We start from the raw sequence: 19,901 nt of genomic DNA on the forward strand, positions 1-19,901 counted from the left end.
TACCTGGAGGTCATATTCTCCATGACCACAAATTTCATAACCATCTTAACGCCTTGCAGAACAAGGCGAATATTCACAACTCCTAACAGGACTAGCGCCCCGGACGCACTGTGGAATTTCCCCGGCTGTATCGGTAGGATGAACTTTTCCCAGCCAGGGCAAAACCGAGCTAGGTACGTTTTCCCCACAACGGAGCGTACAGCCCCGCTATCCAGCAAGACCAGACATTCCCTGTTGCAGCACGTCATTTGTACAAGGTTGTTTTTGCCGCGCGTCGTGCCCACAGCCGCTGTGCCGGTGGATATAACACCAATAATCGGCCCATCATCCTCCGGATCACTGCTTGCTCAGCGGCCGCCTCGGCCCCATCCCCGTAGTTGACCGCGTTGACATTCTTTGGGCACTTACGAGCGGTGTGCCCTGTTTCCTTGCAGGTGAAACACTTCATATCGGAGGTTGGAGTCTTGGTTTTCTCCACAGCCTGGCCTGCAGGCTTGGAAACAAGAGGAGGCGCTACCTTTGGAGTAAAGCGTCTCCGAACAAGTCGAGTCTTATCACAAATTTCCTCAAGAACATTAATGAAACTACTGAGGTCGGCATCTGGCCGCTTCATAGCGTTTTTGGCAGCATACTCCACCTCGTTGTCCATGAGGTTCAAAAGTTTAAAGTTCAGAGACTCCTGATCAATGTTAGGCTCAAAACACTTCAGCCTATTGTACTGTCGTGTCACCCATTGCGCTGGCTTGGACTCGCCCGGGACAAATCGGTCAGCAGTGAAAGCATTCTGCTTCTTTCGCTTCCACGCGGAATGCCCGAACTTTTTACAAATCTCGTCTTTCCAAAAGGACCATGAATTGTTGTGATGCGTGAGCCGCATAGTCTCATACCAAGAGAGTGCTGTGCCCGTGAGCATAGTTAAAAGTTTGAGGATAATAACCTCATCGTCCACATGGCTATCGCAATGCGCGGTATCGATCCACTGTACAAACCAAAGATGATCGTACTTGCCTTCACCGGAAAAGCTCGGTGTGGTAGAGGGAGGGGGTCTGGGGGGTTTAATTTCACGAAGAAGAGAAGAAAACATTTTTTTGGTTTTTTTTATGTTTTTACCCCAAACGGACAGTGACAACAGCCTCTACGACAAAGAAAGACAAGAAACCTTAGTATAAATAAATACATAGAAGAAAAAGAACGAAAGAAGGAATTAGCTCACTGTAGTAGTTTACGCATCCCGAACAACCTGGCGTATGGAAGAGCGGTACTCCTCCGAGACTGCTTGGAACACGTGGATTCGCTGAATACGACCTCCCTCGTTCTTGGTCGGGGTGCGTTGACAGTAGGAAATGAAAACGCGGGCAAAAGTCTGATACAACCGAGTATAAGCTTCCGGGTCGAGGCCGGGAAGTGGAGCAGTTTGAGTCGGAACCGATTGCTGGCGTGGCTCCAGGAGAACCTGAACCTGGGTGTCACTCAAGAATGGGAGATCGCCATGGGGAAAGAAAGGAGTATGGGCGGGACCGGAAGCCTGAGAGGCGTTTTCGGAATCCGTTATGCCTTCCGCATCGGCATCGGAACCGAGCATGGGCGGGCAATATAAAGCCTCGACCTCTGGCAACGCGGGTCGGAACATCCACCCGGGAAGAGTCGACCAAGTAGAATCCCACTCGGGAGTTGGAGGGACCTGACCATAAGCTTTATTAGCAACAAGAATAACCTTAATACAAAACAAAGGAAAAGAGACTTACCCCACCCAACCACTCGAAGAGTTGGTCCAACTCGTCTTCGGTCTCACCAACCTGAGATTGATTGGCGTCTGAGCCACCAGAACGATCGGAGCGCCTCTCCAACGCAGCAGATCCAACGGACGAGCTACGGCAACTCGTAGCCGGGGTTGTAAGCGGGGAAGGTTGGGGGGCAGGAGGGACAAGCCAGTCGTCCCCGATAAGGACCCGATTGGACTGGAAAAACTGTGTAGACTCAAGAGCTTAGCAAATGGAAAAAAAAAAAAAAAAGAGAACAGCGAAAGGATACTCACCGGGTTCTTGGTTGGCTCAGTAGCGGGAGAATAGGCTGGGGAGTCTGTCCCAGACCTCCAGCCCGGGCTGCGAGGGCGGTAAACGGGAGAGGGGAAGAGAGCATGCGAACCCGCAACCGGGGACCGAAGGCGCGGGTGGAGTCCCACCAAACCAGGTGGAACCCGCGATAGGGAAGGCAATGGTGTGCGGGGGACATTCGGGGACCCTGGACGGTCATCTGGGGCGATAATCTTGACAATATTGGATTATCAATACAATACCTACAATACCGATACCGATAAGAGTAAAAATATAAAAAGGACTTACCGCTGCTACTTCAGCTATCGCATCTTCATCGACAGTGAAGGGGCGCTCGGGAATTGCAGCCCCATCCTTGCAAGTTTGCCTAACGCGGGCCCGAAGGCCGTGAGATTGTTCAAAAGACTCCATTCGCTGCCTGGTCCATTGAAACCAGGATGGGGTGATAACATCACCTCAGTAGATCGGTCCGTCCATAATGATGATAGGATTATGGACAGATGAGCCCGGCTGGAATGAAGCAAAAAGGTTCAGAGCAGGAGTAAGCAAACGATCTAAAAACGAGCAAAATTAGGAAAACGCACACGGCTCGGGGCCTCTGAAGAGACGCCTCGGCTTCTCAAAGGATAAGGCGACGAATGAAAATAAGTTCTGTAATAAGTACGGCGGGGCATGGTTTCTAGCTGGGGTAAGGAAAGCAAGATTCTAACAAAGGTGGAAGCGACCTGGGCGAGGAAGTGGTTGATGGTAGAAAAGTCAGGAGGGGAGGGAGCTCTTTTATACTCGGCCGGGGGGAGCAGCGGGCACTCACCGGATTATATGTACTTTCCTCTGACCCACTCCCTGACTTACAAAAAGAACTGGTCCACCCCCATCTCAAGTCGGAAGCGTCGTTCGATGCAACCCGTTGTGAAGCCAGATAGAACCGAAGCCGAGAAATGGGGGCCACTGTTTGACTATGGACGCACGTACACATACGGGCCCACGAAGAGATGACAAAAAAGAAGAGAGAAAGACGACGTGGTCGTCAGTCTCGCCATCTTAGCGCCGGCGAAAAAGAAAGAGAAGAAAGCTGGTCTGTACTCACCGCAGAGTATGGGCTATTGAGTCCAGAATGCGAAGCTGTCCGCGGCGGTGGTACGAGAAGCGCTGTGGAAGTGAAAACAGGGCTGTCAGCTGTCAGATCTGGGATACACAAATGAATCTTTTTTCTTTTTCGCATTCTTGGAACTAGTAAGGAATGGGCCCCAAGTCAAAGAACCCCGAGCAGAAAAGAAAAAGAACCTACGTCAAATAATGAAAGTGGTCCGAGGTTCAAGCAATCGACCTGAGGAAATTGAGTTGGCCAGCGGCACCGGTGACGTAGTTGAAGGAGCCGGAAGATCGGTGAAGTCGGATTGAGAAGCATCTGCTGGCGGAGGTCGAGTCGATATATCGATACCCCCCCCAAGGGGTAGGGCCGATATACATACACATACCCCGTGGCGGGGTGGGAGTAAACACTTGAGACCCAAACGCAAGGTTGAACGTTTGCAGCACCGCAGTCCTCTTGTCGGATTACGCGTAATCTGACAAGACAACTGCGGCGCATTGGATGAACTCCCGCGGGACCCTAATAACTTCGGGCGGGTATGATCAGCACTGTGTACCCGGGCCCCAAGCCCGACCAACCAATCATCAGGAGGCGGGGTCGAGTCCCCGATCACTACTCGTACACCGAGGCGCGCGGCCTCAATAGCGCGCACCCTAGGGCGCTAGAGCAACAGCTGCGGCCATCACCACAGCACAAGCATCACCCCTGCGCAGCTGCGCAGCTGCGCAACTGCGGACTGCGGACTGCGCGCAGCACTTCGACTCCCAGAACCAACAAAAAGTTATTGTCAAGAAAAACCCCAAAATTGACAAAAATCAAAAATTTGGCCAATTTTCACCCTGCGCAGCCTCTCAAGCCACGTGGCCCAGAAGACGTCAAAATGACCAATTCTCCAAGAATTCTGCAAATCACCACCTAAATTCACCATGTCACAGGTTCAAAAGTTGACAGAAAGCACTTTTCACGTCGAAATTGTCTGGGGACAGACAATAAGTTGGGGGAGGATGTGGTAGACGGAAAAGTGGAAAAATAAAAAGTTTTTTTTCTATGCCACATAATTACTCATACTAGGCCTCAAGATACCATCAAATGGACCCCAGAAATGGATTCTACGGCCAATTTTACCCTTAGTCACCACTGGAAGCACCCCTGGACCCCCTCTAGTGTGGAAGTTACACCTCATGGACACATATCACACGGCCAGCCCCAGTAACCCAGCTGTCATCTGCCCCAACCCAAGTTTCACAGTAGTACACTTATACATATCACAGGATACAAACATACATCTCCCTGTCAGGATACACTCATTACATATTAACTACATACACTCCTTTATATACATAGTATGACATCATTTACACTGTTTCTGCAGCCTCAGACTTTGTGTATACACTAATTCCCCCTGTATGACAGCTCATGCAGTCTACTGTTACCTCATGCATGCATTAGAATGTTCTGTTGTATATTCTGACACCATTCATGTGCCCCTGAGGGGTTATGACATCATTTGTATCTACTCCCACCAGCTAAAATCCCTCACCCTGTTGTCTAGATTAGCTGAAACCCTAACCCACAAGCCCCTCAGGGGCTCCCCTTTTGTCTATAAAAGGAGCTCTCTCCACCCCCAGTGGCCTGCTCCCCAGTTCCTCACCCAGAACTCACAAGTCACCCAACACTCATCCACACTCAAATCCTAAAACCCTTATAACAATAAATCAACCCTTATAACAAAATTTCAACCCTTATAACAAAGTAATTGAAACACTTACACGTTGCCAGTCAAACAGATTTCATCTGGAACAGACCAGACCTATCACTTAATAAAACTTGCCAAGCTGAGCTTGGTGGGTCTTGTTGACTGATAACAGAAGGGCAGAGCTTGCAACTCCATCATACCCTTCACCATTCAGCAAAAGGGTTTCATTACCACTTTTGAGTCTTACATCGGCCAGTCGCATTTCGAGATAGCCATATTTAGACGTTTTTTAAGTTCGGGGTCTACGCCGTCATCATCTCGTCGCGGTTGCCTGTGGGAAGCTCCGGTCAGATGTGGAGGAGGCTCTCGGCCAGAGTTGGCACTTGGCAAAGATTGCAAAGATTGGATGACACTGGTGAGCCCCGCTACCTCCTCCCGAAGCCGGGCCCCTTCAGCACGGTACTGACTCATCATCCAATCAATTTTGCCATTTAAATCCAAAAAATCAACTCGTTGATTCTCGCTTTGTTCCTCAAGTTTCTGCTCAACATCAGCGCTACTACTTGACTCAGCCGTGGCCCGTTGTTCCCTGCCCAGGTGATCAACCAGGGCGGTCTGCAACCAATGAAAACCTTTGTCAAGTTTTTGTGCAAAAAGGGCATCGAAGTTTTCAGGAGCAGTGGTAGTAGACTTTAAAATGCGGTTCTCAAGCTCAAACATTCGCGCACTTAAACCCTGTATCTCATGTATAAGCTTTGGATCGCGGGAGTTGGGGCTTACCAGGTCTGAAACAGTGATATCCAGAGCGTTCTGGACAAATTCCTTAATATTACGCTCAACTGTCTTAAGCTCACCATTTTTGTTCCCAATGGAGATCTTTCTTAAGGCCTCCTCCACCTCATCAACCCGGGAGTTTAGAGACTTAACAGTCTCAATAATCGGGGCAACAGACGTAGAGATAGAGTTACTTAAAGTAGCAAGACCAGACAGAGAAAATTTAACAGCTTTAAAATTATCGGAAATTATATCTTTTAACAGATGAACATTATTAGAGACGGGGGTGGAAACATCCTTGTGTACGGATTTGACTAAGGAAGAGAGAGAAGAATTTGTATGAGAAATGATTTGTCGAGAGTTACCATCCACAATCTTCTCGATTTTGCCGAACATCTGACGGAGCATCCCACTTGCCTCAACAAGGGTTAGTGGCGCTGATTCCCTTGGTTGCGGTTGCGGGACTGGTCAATCGACTGGTAACCGCCCTGAATTGTGCGACTCATGCAAAACAGTTCGTTGTAGATCAACGCCTGGTAGCCGCGGCGCCCCCTCATGCGGCTGGATTGGGCCGGTTGGGGTCGAGCCTCTCCCAGAACTTGTTCCGGTTGGTGGTTTACCTGAGGTGGTGGCGGGGGTGCTCCTTGGCGTGCAGAGACTGCTGGGCGGTTTTGGCCCCTCGGGCGGTTGTTTCAAGCGTTCGCCGGGTTGTTTGCGGGGTGATTTGGGTGCGTGACGTGAGGATTCCAACCCTTGGTCAGAAACAACAGGATGTCCCGGCTGATCAGTCTTTTGAGACTGTTGTGGGTTGTGATTGCTTGGTCGTGGAGAAGAATCATTGATTCCTGGTTGTTGCCCGCCCAAGCCTCCAGGAACGCTTGCTTGAAGCGTAGATGCGTCTGGAGTAGGAGCTCCGTCGTGGGGTTCCAACCTCGCCTTGCCGCCGCTTCTGCCACATTGAAACTCGCCGGCTGGGACGAGGGGGGGTTTGGCGAATCTGGTTGAGGAAGAATGCGAACCGGTGTTACTGTTGGTTTTCTTAGGCGGAGCCATGGTATGTAGAGTGAGAGGGATACGTACTAATTGGTTTGGTGACGACAACTATAGATTCAATGCTGTCTGGAGACCCTCCTCTGACGGTGCTGTTGAGACAGATGGGTTCCCCGAGGAGCTGTCGTTCGACGGCTGCGGTTGATCCTCTAGCCACGGAAGTTTCACGAGAGCGTATTTCCGCGATCAATCCGGTGATGGCCGGGTGTGGACGTTGTTCAGAAGTGACGGACAACGCGGGATTGATTGGAACAGTTCCGGCCTGCATCCCTTGAGATATAATTGGGTCAAAATGATTAGCTTGAGCTGTCGCGGTAGCTGCGTCGGCAGTATTACCCGTTTGTCTGAAAAGTTGGTCAAAAAGGTCCGCGACTTCAGTAGTACCTGTTGGGGGAGCTGAATTTTGAGTCGCAGGATTCCCGCTGGCAGCAGCCGTTTGACGAGGTCTATTGGATTGAAAGAAACTATGGAGAGACGTCTGCCTTGATGACACTGGTAAAGGAGCGGCCTCTCAGCTCAAACATTGAACCTTCCAAATACAATGGCAAACGCTTACTTACTGTTGGATACCGTAGGGCAAGAAACGTTTGAGCGAATGAAATTTGAGTTGTTGAATTGAGTTCTAGAAAAAATGAAGTCGCACTGGTAAGTGCTTCTGAAAAACACAGGCTCAGGAAAAAAAATTCCCAATGAGGCCCCCAAATGTCAGGGCGTGCCTCTATAGTGGCAACGCACTGAATGAAACCTTTGATATAATCAAGGTTTGATGGCTGATCTCAGCTGTCACGACTGTCTGTTGGTGCTCGACTTGGCCGTAGCACAAGGAGAAAAGCCGCGCCTCCGTCTGGAGGGGCTGGTTGAGCGAATACAACCGGAATCTAAGAGATTTGAGAGAGAGTCCTTTCTAGGACAGAGAGAGAGAAAAGGAAGAAAACCTAGACTTACTTAATTTGGGTAAGTCGAGGTCAAGAGCGGAGTCGGAAGTGTAAAGGTGGGGGAAGGTGGATCAGAAAGTAAGCGCCCCAATTGTTGTATCTTCGATGCAACAAATAAGCGGGCCTGGTAACTAATAATGATCTGGGGGACCATCCTATGTGCGGAGATCCCTCATGCTTTATACCCAGCCTTTAGCTGGTTGGCTTGTGGTTCGCGGACCACGGGTCGTCATTCAGAGAACTTTGTGAGAAGTTCCTTAGAACCTACCCAGTGGGTATGTTCACTTGCGACATTGGCTCAGGTACAGTGTTCATGAGAGTCATCCTCCACGGCTTCTGTTCCCAGCCGGATCCTAAACCCCGGTAGCTACAGAGCCGCCGGTGGCAGGGTCGCCATCTTCTGTGGCGGCCCGCAGTTTGTCAGTCTCTGTGCTGACTGCGTTAGCAGATGGCTGACACTGAGGTTGGAGGTGGTTTGAACGGGTGAGACGCTGCGATAGGTAGGAAGACTGGATGTAAACTCCCACAAGGAGTAGCAAGAATACAAGTACTCTACGGATTGAGACAGGGGGAAAGCTGATGGATAAGCTGAAAGTCAGCACTGGGAAAAGGAATAGGGCGGATTCAAATGAAGTGAAAGCTAGCAGGCAAACAGGGAAAAAAATAAGAATACGCTCAAATAAGGGAATCAGCCAGCTAGCAAGACAGAGTAAGACAGTCGCGGAGATTTGAGCAATCATGGAAAACCTGTTGATGAGTGGGGGTCACGGCAAGGAGGGATGTGGTATTAATATAAATCAATATCGCTGGTAAGGCTTGATTACGGTCCACGGATATGTAAAAACTTTAGATACCAGCATATAAATGCATAACGGCCAAAGGAGGCAGAAGGCTGCACATATGTACCTCTGAACAACTTGTGAATGAGCAAGTCACCAAGGATTGCGGCATGCCGTTGCTGTCCTAAGGTGTTGCATACAGAAGAGTAGAAAAGGCGGAAAGGATACATACATGCATAATATTCTGGTCCGTCACCTTGAAGATATACATTGTACATGTATGTTGTTGATCTAGCAATGTCATCAAAATTGGAATGATTGTGTGATTTTAGTTGTGAGAAGTATTGTATCTACCTGTAAAAAAACATATTATTGACTTACGAAATCTGAAAAAGTCTTCTTGATACATAGGGGTTTACGTGAGCGCTTGACAATGTCCTATGTAGTCAAGATTGGTAGATTGAGGATGAATGGCTTGACGCAGAAGAGGAAAAAGAAAAAGAAGAAATCGTGACTAGATTTCTCGGGTTATATGTATCAGCAAGTCACCGGAGAGGGTGGATAGATTTTGGGTACTGATTTAACCTGCCCGCTTGAGAAGCAACACGTTCTTGACCTTCTCAAATGAATCGCCTATGTTTTATTTTTGAATTGCCTAGTGCTACCTAAATATACAGTCCGACATGGAAGAACATAAATTAGCATTTGAAAAAATACACCAAGCTATCCGAGAAGACGACTTGTGGTTGGCCGCATGGTGGATGTCGAAATTTGTGAAGAAAGGATACCGACTCACCCACGAACAGCTTGAGCGTCTAGAACTTGAACGGAAGTATTGTAACAACAACGCTATAGATTTGGCGATGGCCCTGGATAGACTTGCTGGGAGGAATGCTGGTTTCGATTTTGATGAATGGTTGAAGAAAGGCACCCCGTTCCAAACCATCGCCAACGCTAGCTTGAAGAATTGGCAGAACGGACCCAAGGCTAAGCGACTACAAACGGAGATTGATACTTATTCTTGTGCGGCTGGCTACATTGAAGCAATTATATCAATGGGAACAATCAATCAAGCGGACAAATTGAAGGTGGATAGCGAGTGGGTGGAGGTCATTGAGATGGAGGCTATGGGTGCAACACCATCAGTGGAAAATTCTAACTCATGAGCATGCTCTATGTAACTGATTATTGACTTGTTATTGATGAGATATCTAAGTGCTTATGTCACCATTTCACATGTTTTCAAACCTTACATAGCATAAATCTTGAGGATGAGGATTGGGTCATAATACGAAGAGAGGAAGCTCAGCGGGGAAACTTTGTTGGAATGCAGTGGTCGGTGCCAATACCTTGATTGTCAAGAAAAAGTACCAGATCAGACTATCAGTTGTTCCAACACAAAACCCAAGTACAGCGACTCGAGTGACCCTTCATTGGATTCGACGGGCCCGCTTGTAACCAGCTTTTGACGCGTGATCATGTTTCTGCCGCGTGCTCCCTTATTTTCTTGCTATTTCACTTTGTGATGTCCTGAGGGGTCAGCACATGAAGTTTTTTTAAGATTCACATTTGTCTTTCCCAAGATTAAGGTTGGAAGAAATTTAGGCTCCGTTTGGCCGGCCCCAAAATTGCAGGAGCGTAATATGTATAACTTGAGCAGATATGCAGATTATTTTTGGGGGGACAGGGGAAATGACGATATCCCATGTCCCTGTTTGGCGTCCCACTAAGCGTCATAAACTTGACAACCGGAGTTGACACTCCATTATTCCCCCCGCCAAAAGGGATATTTTGGTTCAACCCCAGATTTCCCTGTAATTTCCGCTGCCCACCAGCCTTGAGCCACAGCCTCAGCGCTCATGAAGGTGGCCGTCCCAAACGACCATTTGAAGGCTGGTAATAATCCCAATAAGGTTTATAAACCTTGCTTGGGATTATTACGCAGCAGCTTATTCCCACATATGACGCTGGGCCCAGCCAAACGGGGCCTTACATATCCGAGTTTTGAAAAATCTATGTATATACTCTCAGTCCTGAGCCCGGAAAATAGTCTTGGATGTGTTTATGTAATATTTATGTATGTACATCAACTTCGCAATGGCAAGATGCACACCAGCTGCCCTCTTGGCCAGAAGTTAAGAGCTTAATGCAAAAAAAAAAACAATATAAATATGTATGTAACCTTATGTAGGAAGCAAAGCCTAGCAAAGCGGCGCAATTACTTATTTATGTATTTATATTTGCGCATCCTCTGTAGTCCTCTGCATCACATTTCAGATGTTGTGATACATACCAGCTGACTCGGTGACAGCATGTACATAAGGTTGACTTCTGTCAATCCTTTGGGCCTTCACACACTCCTCAGACTTTGTACATTCCCCTCCCAAGCTTCCGGATTTATAATTTGCTACTTTGCTATGCCCAAAGCACCTAAGGTTCGTCAAAGCACTCATCACCTCGGATCCAGCGCCCAGAATGTCACCGACACCACCGCTTTTGTATCCTCCACACAAGATGTCTTGCGCAGAGGCTCGGGTAAAAAGACCAATGACTTGTTGCGGGTTATAGAGGATTGCAAATCTGGAATTTGGAAATGTAAGTATCTCAAGTCTGATGTGCTGGAAATCCCTGGGCTATTCTGATATTTTCTACCATTCCATCATGTTGATATCTGTCAATGATTTGACGGTGGTCGATTTGCGCAAGATCTTGAAAGAGTTTGCAGTTACCAGTATGTCCCGGGCTACTCGTGAGCAAATCGCACTCCAATATACACAATTGGTTGCTTATCAGAAAGCACCAACTACTGAACAACTCTATTGGGATAATGTCACTATTCCCATCCTCAATGTTATCAAAAACGCTCCAACCCCACCATCCAGAGAGCCGGCCAATTGCAATAGTACCCACAATGCCCCAAGCCCACCTTCAAGGCAGCCAGCCAATTGCAACATCACCCACAACGTCCCAACCCCACCATCAAGACAGCCTGTCAATTGTGGCCCTCAACCCAAGCGCAAAAGATCAAGCAAGCTAAGTGATGAAAATACCGACCGTCCTCCACTTTGATTGTCAAAGCGGCTCAAAGTGCTCAAAAATTGGCAACAAGAAAACAACGCTGGTCTCAATCAAAATGATAGCTTGAGCGAGGACATCCCTTTGGCTAGCCTACCAAAGCAAACACCAACAATCCAAAATGGTCGTGCCAGCAAAGATATCCCGGACACAGCCAATGAGGGCTCCAGCAAAGATATACCCTTGGCCAACTTACCAAGCCCGGCCCACATTGAACGTACTCCCCCTACCAATTCCCCTGCTTCAAATCCCCTGCCAGTTTCCCAGAAGAATCCACCGCTTGGCCATCTTCAATCAACCCCAGCCGCCAATGACACGCCTTCAACTCTTGGCACATCCCAATCATCCCCAATCAAAAACAATGTGCCTTCCACGCTTGGCCAGCCTCAATCAACCCCAGCTGCTGCTGACGTGCCCTTGACGCTTGACCAACCCCAATTAACCCCAGCCGCCAATAATGTGCCCTCAACGCCCGACCAACCCCAATTAGCCCCAGCCGCCAATAACTTGCCCTTGACCCTTGGTCAACCCCAATCAACCTCAGTCCACAATGATGTGCCATTCACGCTTGCAAAGCCCCAATCAACCTTGGTCAACACTGTGACAGCTGAACCACCTCTAGATCTACCAGCCTCTGGTGTCGCACCCAACACTTCAAAACATGCCAATCTTGACCCTCCTTGTAGCCAGCACCAACCTAGCAGTTCCGTGCCTAATCACCACATTTCTCCAAAACAGATGCATAGCAGAGCCAATGATTGGTCTCAAGAATGGTTATCCATACCCTGTAAGCTTAGTCACGACTTCATCAAAACACTCTTCAGCAGCTAATCTGTTTGCAAAAGCTGGAAGTGTACTAGGCAAGCGTAAAAGGTTGATTTCTCGGTTGAACGTTAAAGGTGCGTTAAATCAATAGTTACTTTCTTTGAGAGCTAAATCTAACAAGTTTGAATTGCAGGCATTAGGTCTGCTCAGAATATAAAAGCTTTTCTCACGGAACACAGAATTGGGTACAGCTTTTACCATGACAAGAGGGACCTTGTCCAACTGTGCATCAGTTTGTGCGCAAGATATATGGCAAAATTCCCCACAAGGTTCCCCGAAAGCATGGCCCAGTAAGTAAACCCCATAACACTTGAATTCAGCCGCCTACGCAACAGTATGTTCCAAATGTAAGCTGCTTTGCAATCATTAAGCTTCATACTCGGAATCTGCAGCTCCACTGATTGCGGATTCAATTGGATCATAACAGTCCTTGCTTCACAGCAGCAAAAAACTCGAGGCCAGTCCGCATCAAGTACATGCAGTTGCTCAGAAACGTCCACAGTCACCACCAGACACCCTTTTGAATAATCAACTACATCAGAAGCCAAGCCTGTCGGGCTTACATGGTAAGTCCAAGCAATGTATATATACGGTGAATCCTCATATTTTTTGACATGTGGTTGCAGCTAGTGAACTATCCAGATCACAATTACACCAAGTTTTGACGGAACACGGGATAACTTGCAATCCTCAAGACGCCCGGAATAGATTGGAAAACAGATACAAAGAACTGTGTGCCTCTCATGAGCTCACAATTGTCCAAAAAGTACGCCGTAAGCCAGATCATTCAACACCAAAGTCTTGTCAAAACCAAAAATCATGGAACGGCCTGGCGGAGCCCCGTAACTCAAAAATTATGTCCAATACCCACTCAATATTCAACAACACCGTTGTTGAAAGCAGCTTGCAACCTTGTTTGGGCAACAATCATCAAGCAAGCTCAAGTTATGGCGCTGATTTCAACATGGATACCATCAATCCCCTGAGTCCCCATATGCCTCGGCAAGTGGAGTGTATGCTTCCCGGTTTCTCAAATACAACACACACTCATCATTTGTCTTTCCCCCCAGAGCAACTCTCCGATGTGGAAGATACCAGATATCACTTCTCATCACCCATTGAGTCCCAACAATCAACTCCGTCAAAAAGCCTTTGATGTTGCGGTGACAACCCTTTTATGTGTACTGAGGATATCCAACGCTGTAATAAAGAGTCAGCTTGCCCTGAAGATTTTGCTACTCAACATGAAACTTTTGTCAACGTCAACCATAGCAACAACAACAATACATTTGCTTGCAATGAAGATTTGTCCAGTGGCAATCAAGGAGGTCTCGGGAAGGATAGGCGGCATCGCAAGCATTCCCCCTTACAATTATCTCGCGATTTGCCTGAATGTCATCGTGTTTCTCCAGCTCGTGGCACAGGACCTCATTTGGAATATCTTCCTCAAGAGGATATGCTGAATCAAACCAATTTTACGTCTTAGGCCGTCTTCCCATCATGAAAACCAAGAATTTGCTTATCATTTATGCATTGCTTTGTCTGTCACTAACTCCTTGAAGATGTTGAGCAATGTGACAAAGACTGTGCGTGATTTTATACTTTCTTGCATTTGACCAATTGCTGACTCTCCTCTCCTCTCTTGAAGCTTCTTCACCAAGCTTGCATAATAGCTTTAAATCTCATGATACTCAGAGCGAACCAATTAATAAAAGATATTTTGCCAACAACGACCTGACGCCTGTTAACGGCGAATTAATCCCCGGTCATGCTTTGCCTGATTGCAATAGTCACTTGCCCGCTGTGGTGCTCTATTCCAAACCATAAGTAGTATTTTATTGCTTTCTTTTACATATATTCATCATTACATTGAACATTTCCCCATAACCCTTCACAAATACCTCATTATTATTGCATATTCAGATTCTACATCAAATTTCACATATAGTCCCTCATACATAGTATACCCTAATCTTCAATGGTTCAATAGTTATAGAGGATATAAGACTTACAGATAATCTACAGTCTTCATTAGTTACAATACTCAATTCATTAGTAACTTACTGGAATCATTACAGCACATCCCTTTTACATAATTACTTTCACATACTAAACCCTTTACATACATTCCTCATTATGTACTATGGCTATTGTACACATTACATCATTAGATCTGTGCTTACCTCTTTCAGTAGTGCTCATCATTACAAGTAGTTACTATGTTCTCATCACTTTTCCCCATTAGTACATTCTTTTATTCCCATAACCAGCATTCCCTTTTCAGCATTGCTCATCATTACATACTGTTACTATGTTCACATCACTCTTCCTCATTTGTACAACCTTCATTCTCATAGCCAGAACTCTTCATTGTCTGTGCTCATCCCTCCTTACTATAAGAATTGTCTTCCCCCCCCTCACTTGTACCTCATGCAGAGAAATATATACAGAATTTATAGATAATTTTGGATACAGAAATTATAAGTTCCCCACTCTCATCAATCCTCCATCTCTCTTACCCTCAGTAGTCAGTAGTCAAAGCTCATAGTACTAGCTCCTAAGATCAAGCAGAAATCAGCCACACCTTTTCTTCTTTTTTCTTAGTGTTACTCTCATCCCCTCAGCATTAGTCAGGAAGGCAGCCTCATCAGCACCCTTGCATAGCTTACATTAGTACTAGTGTTGCTATCCATTTACCTTCCAAGCTCTATTCTCCCCTTCGAGTAGTTCCACAAGTGGTGTCCCAACAGTGGCTTTTCTATACTTCAGATATCTTCAGCCTTAGTAACACTTTTACCATCAGCTACATACTACTTCACCTACAATCCTCACACTCCTTTCTTTACAAATCAACTCCCTGCTTTTAGAATCAACTTCAGCCAACAGTAACACTATCAGCATCTCCACTATCAACCTTCAACAACCTTCAGATTCAGATTCAACTTACCTGCTTCAATCATGTCTGCCCAAGGATCTCCCAACGCCAATGTTGCCCCCAGTCTTTACCCTCCAGTGGATCCTTCCAGTAATGCTACAGTTCAGGACTCCACCACTTCCAACACTGGTCAGACTCAGGTTCCTCTCAATGGTCCAGGTCACCAATCTTCTTCTACTGGTCCAGGTCCTCAGGCTCCTTCCAATGCTCCAGATCCACAGGGTTCTTCTATTCCACAGGCCAACTCCAGTTCTTGCAGACCTCCTCCTAGACCTCAGACTTCCAGTGCTCCTAGATTCACAGGATACAGGGATACCAATCAGCCATCAGATGATTCAGAGGATTTAAATGTTCCACCACCCCGCTTTTCCAGATTCCAGTGCCAAAGGGATCATTCAACTCACTCTACCAGGTCCAACACCCACTTCTTGAACAGAGAACCAGCCATGCCAAGGTACCAGGATCCAGTCAGCAGAGGAGTTAAGATCAAACCCATGGACAAAGAGCTCTTCTTTGATGGAACCAACATGCCTGTGGAGAAATTCATTAGAAGGTATGAAAGTGCTGGAAGAGATGATGGTGCTAACTCTAAGGAACTGGCTGGACAAATCATTGCTTTTATCAAAGGATTGGACCTAAAGGATGAAGTGGAAGACATGTCAGGCCATGAAAACTTGGATTGGGAAACCCTGAAGAAACAGCTACTCACCAGGTTTGGAACTTCTCAGCCATTGGTCAGATATACCAGGGAGGATCTCAGGAAACTAGTCTACAAATCTGCCCAGGATGGAGGAATCAGCACCTTGGAAACCTTCAACACATTCAGAAACAAGTTTGAAACCATCACTCACTACTTGGTAAGGATGGGGTACAGTACTAGCCTGGAGGAATTCAGACACCTACTTTTGGAAACTCTTCACAAGGACCTGGATCAAAGAGTTACTAGGAGCTTGATGAGGGACAATCAAATGCTAGCCTCAAAGGATGGAGGTGATATCTTGCCAGACACTGAAACTCTTCTTACCTATATTCACCAGGAAGTTTACTCAAGATCAGTGGTCAACAGAAGGACTGAATGGAGGGCAGAAGAGAAATTCACTTTGGACAACTCACCTAGGATCTCCAAACCCACACCTGCTACTCAGGGAACTGCTCCTACTGCTTCTACTTCTCTGGACAAACAAGTGGAACTCCTTACCAAACAACTTGCATCTCTCACTGCTGGCAAAGGACTACCTCCCCACATGGACAAACCTGCTAGGACCTGGCCATTCAAATGCTATTATTGTCATCAGGAAACCCATGGAACCAACAGCTGCTCTCAACTTGCCCAGGACATGTCTAGTGGTGCTGTTATCAAGGATGGAAGAGATTACAGACTTCCAGACAAATCAGTTATTCCCTGGATTCCAAGCAGACCAATCAGAACCCCAGTGGAAGAGTACTCTAAAACTAAGCTCACATCTTCTTTTGGCCAACTAGAGGAGGACTCAGTCTATTATCAAGCCCATAGTTATGAAGCAGACCTTGGAAAGAGGACTAGAAACAACTCTAAGGATCAGGATGAAGAGGAATCAGCCAAGGCAGACAAAAGGATCAGGAAGGAGAAACAGGACCTAATGGACATGGATACAGAGGACTTACTTCACATGACACAGCCCCCTACTCCTAGTGCTTCCAAATCCCCTACTTCAAAAGGCTCCCCTCAAGTCAGATTCCAGGATAAGGACAAGGATTCAACTACTGCACCTAAGGACAAACCAATTAAAACCTATTTGGAGAAGACTTTGGCCAAGGAGTACCCAGGAATTGAAGAGGAAGTGGCTAGTAGGATGTTGACTGCAGGAAAGATGGAGTTGGCTTTTGGAGAAATCTTTGCTATATCACCAGGAGTTACTGACTGTATTAGGAAGAAGATAACCAACAGAAGGGTCCCATTGGATGGTGTCAAATCAGCAAACTTCACAGACATGGAGGATGGAGAAGAACCAGCACAGGAGCAACCCACTACTCACTACTCCTGCCCCCTTGGATACATCACCATCACTATTGGAGGAGAGAAACATCAAGCACTCTTGGATACTGGCTCTATGGTCAACATTATTCCTGAAACTCTTGCTCATAAACTTGGATTAGTACTCACTGCCAAATCTATGAAGCTCAAAGGAATTGGAGGTCACCTTACTGATATACCTGGAATTGCTGAAGATGTGGAGGTAACCATTGGGAAAGTAGTCAGGACAGTTCATTTCTGGGTAGCCAAAGGACCAGTTCAGATGATTATTGGAAAGCCTTTCTTGATGGATGTCTCAGCTAACATCAACTACAATGGAGCCAGAGGAGAAGCACTTTCAATCATGGATTCAGCTGGTCAGACTTTTTTGGTTCCAATCATACTCCCCAGTAATCAGAAGTGGGAAACCAGCATACCTATCAATTCTGGACTGTTAAATTTTTTAGATTGAGACCAGGTTTTCAGTTCCCCTCTCTTACAACTGCAACCCTGGAAAACAACCAAAAGCAACAAACTGTAGTCACTCATTCAGCAAAATATAAATCAACTCTAAAAAAAATAAAACCAGTAAACCAACCAATGCCATTATCTCTCAATCCCCCATTGTCAAGGCCACCACTCTCAAGAGATCCTTACCTCACTCCTTTAAGCCCTTTTCCTCCACCATTCACTCCTACCTCCAAGATTACTCAAGAAAGGCTGGACCTCATCAATTTTGGACCTCCTGGATGGCTTTCTCCTCAAGAATATCTCCTGCTGGTATGGGTAATTGTGATTAGACAAGGTGCTTTGGCTTTTGTAGAAACAGAAAGAGGCCTTCTTAAACACACCTATGGACAGCCTTATATTATTCCAGTCATTTCTCATGAACCTTGGCAACAGAAACCAATTCCAATCCCTGCACCCATCAAAGACCAGGTTATAGAATTGGTAAGGGAAAGACTCAGCACTGGCCTCTATGAACAATCCTTTTCCAGTTATTCCAGCCCTATATTTTGTGTAAAGAAGCAGGATGGTAAGCTCAGAATTGTACATGACCTTCAGAAACTCAACAAAGTCACCATTAAGGACGCTGGACTACCACCAAAGACAGAGGAACTCATTGAATCATTCACTGGAAGGGCTTGCTATGGACTAGGTGATATTATGGGAGGATATGATGAAAGAGAATTAGCTCCAGAATCCAGACCTTTGACCACCTTTGAAACACCCCTTGGAAGATTTCAACTTACCAGATTACCCCAAGGAGCCACCAATTCAGTTGCAGTTTACCAGGCCCAAATGATGTGGATACTCCAGGATGAATTACCTCAACATATGGGAATCTTTGTGGATGATGGAGGTATAAAAGGACCAACCTCTGACTACAATGAAGAAACTCTAAAGGACAACCCCCAGATCAGAAGATTTATCTATGAATATGCCATTACTCTGGAAAGGATTCTTTTCAGGATTGAAGAAGCTGGACTCACCATCTCTGGGAAGAAATTTGCTTGCTGTGTACCTGCTCTGGATCTGGTTGGCCATGTGGTTTGTAAGGAAGGCAGAAGGATATCCATCAAGAAGCTCAACAAAATTGAAACCTGGCCAACTCCCACCACTCCTTCAGATGTCAGAGGATTCCTAGGTATCTGTGTATATGTTAGAATGTTCATTAAAAATTACTCAACCATTACTGCTCCACTCAGAAGACTCACCAGGAAGGACTCCTCTTGGGATTGGACTGAAGATTGCCAGGATGCCTTTGAGGACCTTAAAAGGATTGTTGGAACTGATATCACCCTGAAGAAATTGGACTATGGACCTAATGCTGGCTTAATCAAACTCTCAGTGGACTCCAGTGTTATTGCTGCAGGTGCTGTTCTTACTCAACAGGATTCTGATGGATTGGATAGGCCTGTGTTATATGAGTCAGTAGTCTTTTCACCCAGGGAATCAAAGTACTCACAATCCAAATTAGAACTCTGTGGTGTTGCCAAGATCCTCAAGAAACTTCAAACCAAACTGTGGGGCCAACATTTTCAACTCAGAGTGGATGCCCAGTGCCTTATTGGAATGATCAACAACCCTTCACTTCCCAATGCCCCTATGAACAGATGGATTGGATTTATTCAGTTATTCTCCTATGACCTTGTTCACACTCCTGGAAAAACTTTCACCTTACCTGATGGACTTTCAAGAAGACCTCCTGATTCTGATGAAGATGACTGTCCTAGCTTTGATGAAGATGAAACCTGGATCAAACCTCACCCTGGATTTGGAACTAAACATTCTACTTTTGGCCTGCTTCTGGGGACATCAGCTAAGTTGGGGGAGGGGGTAAGTAACTTGCAGCAAGGAATTTGGAAGCACCTCCAGGAATACCTTTCAACCATGAACAAACCTCCAGGATGCAGCAGCCTGGAATTCAAGAAAATTTTGCACAAATCAGCCAACTTCTTCCTTTCCAATGGAGTCTTGCACAGGATCAACAAACCATTCTCCCAGAAAGTAGTCACCTCCTCTTCAGCTCAGAATTCCATCCTCAATTCCCTTCATGAATCCTTAGGCCACAGAGGTATTGCTGAAACCTACAGAAGAATTAAACTCAGATTTTGGTGGCCAGGTCTCAAGAGAGGTGTTACCAAGTGGGTCCAGTCTTGTGAAGCTTGCCAGAAGAGGAGTTCAAAAT

At 46.4% G+C, this 19,901-nt stretch overlaps 2 protein-coding genes across 2 annotated transcripts; both read left to right on the forward strand.

Annotated features, from left to right (window-relative positions):
- Positions 1-9,064: 9,064 nt before the first annotated feature.
- PtA15_18A335 (uncharacterized protein) lies at positions 9,065-9,547 on the forward strand (the record flags this gene model as incomplete). The annotated part of the gene is made up of 1 exon (XM_053164865.1): positions 9,065-9,547. One exon carries the CDS (start codon positions 9,065-9,067, stop codon positions 9,545-9,547), a length of 483 nt encoding a protein of 160 aa, XP_053028832.1.
- Positions 9,548-11,042: 1,495 nt separating this feature from the next.
- Positions 11,043-12,287, forward strand: PtA15_18A336 (uncharacterized protein; the record flags this gene model as incomplete). Its single annotated transcript, XM_053164866.1, has 2 exons — positions 11,043-11,372; positions 11,460-12,287. 2 exons carry the CDS (start codon positions 11,043-11,045, stop codon positions 12,285-12,287), a joined length of 1,158 nt encoding a protein of 385 aa, XP_053028833.1.
- Positions 12,288-19,901: the final 7,614 nt, after the last annotated feature.

The sequence above is a fragment of the Puccinia triticina genome, chromosome 18A (assembly GCF_026914185.1).
Source record: "Puccinia triticina chromosome 18A, complete sequence".
NCBI classification, from domain to species: domain Eukaryota; kingdom Fungi; phylum Basidiomycota; class Pucciniomycetes; order Pucciniales; family Pucciniaceae; genus Puccinia; species Puccinia triticina.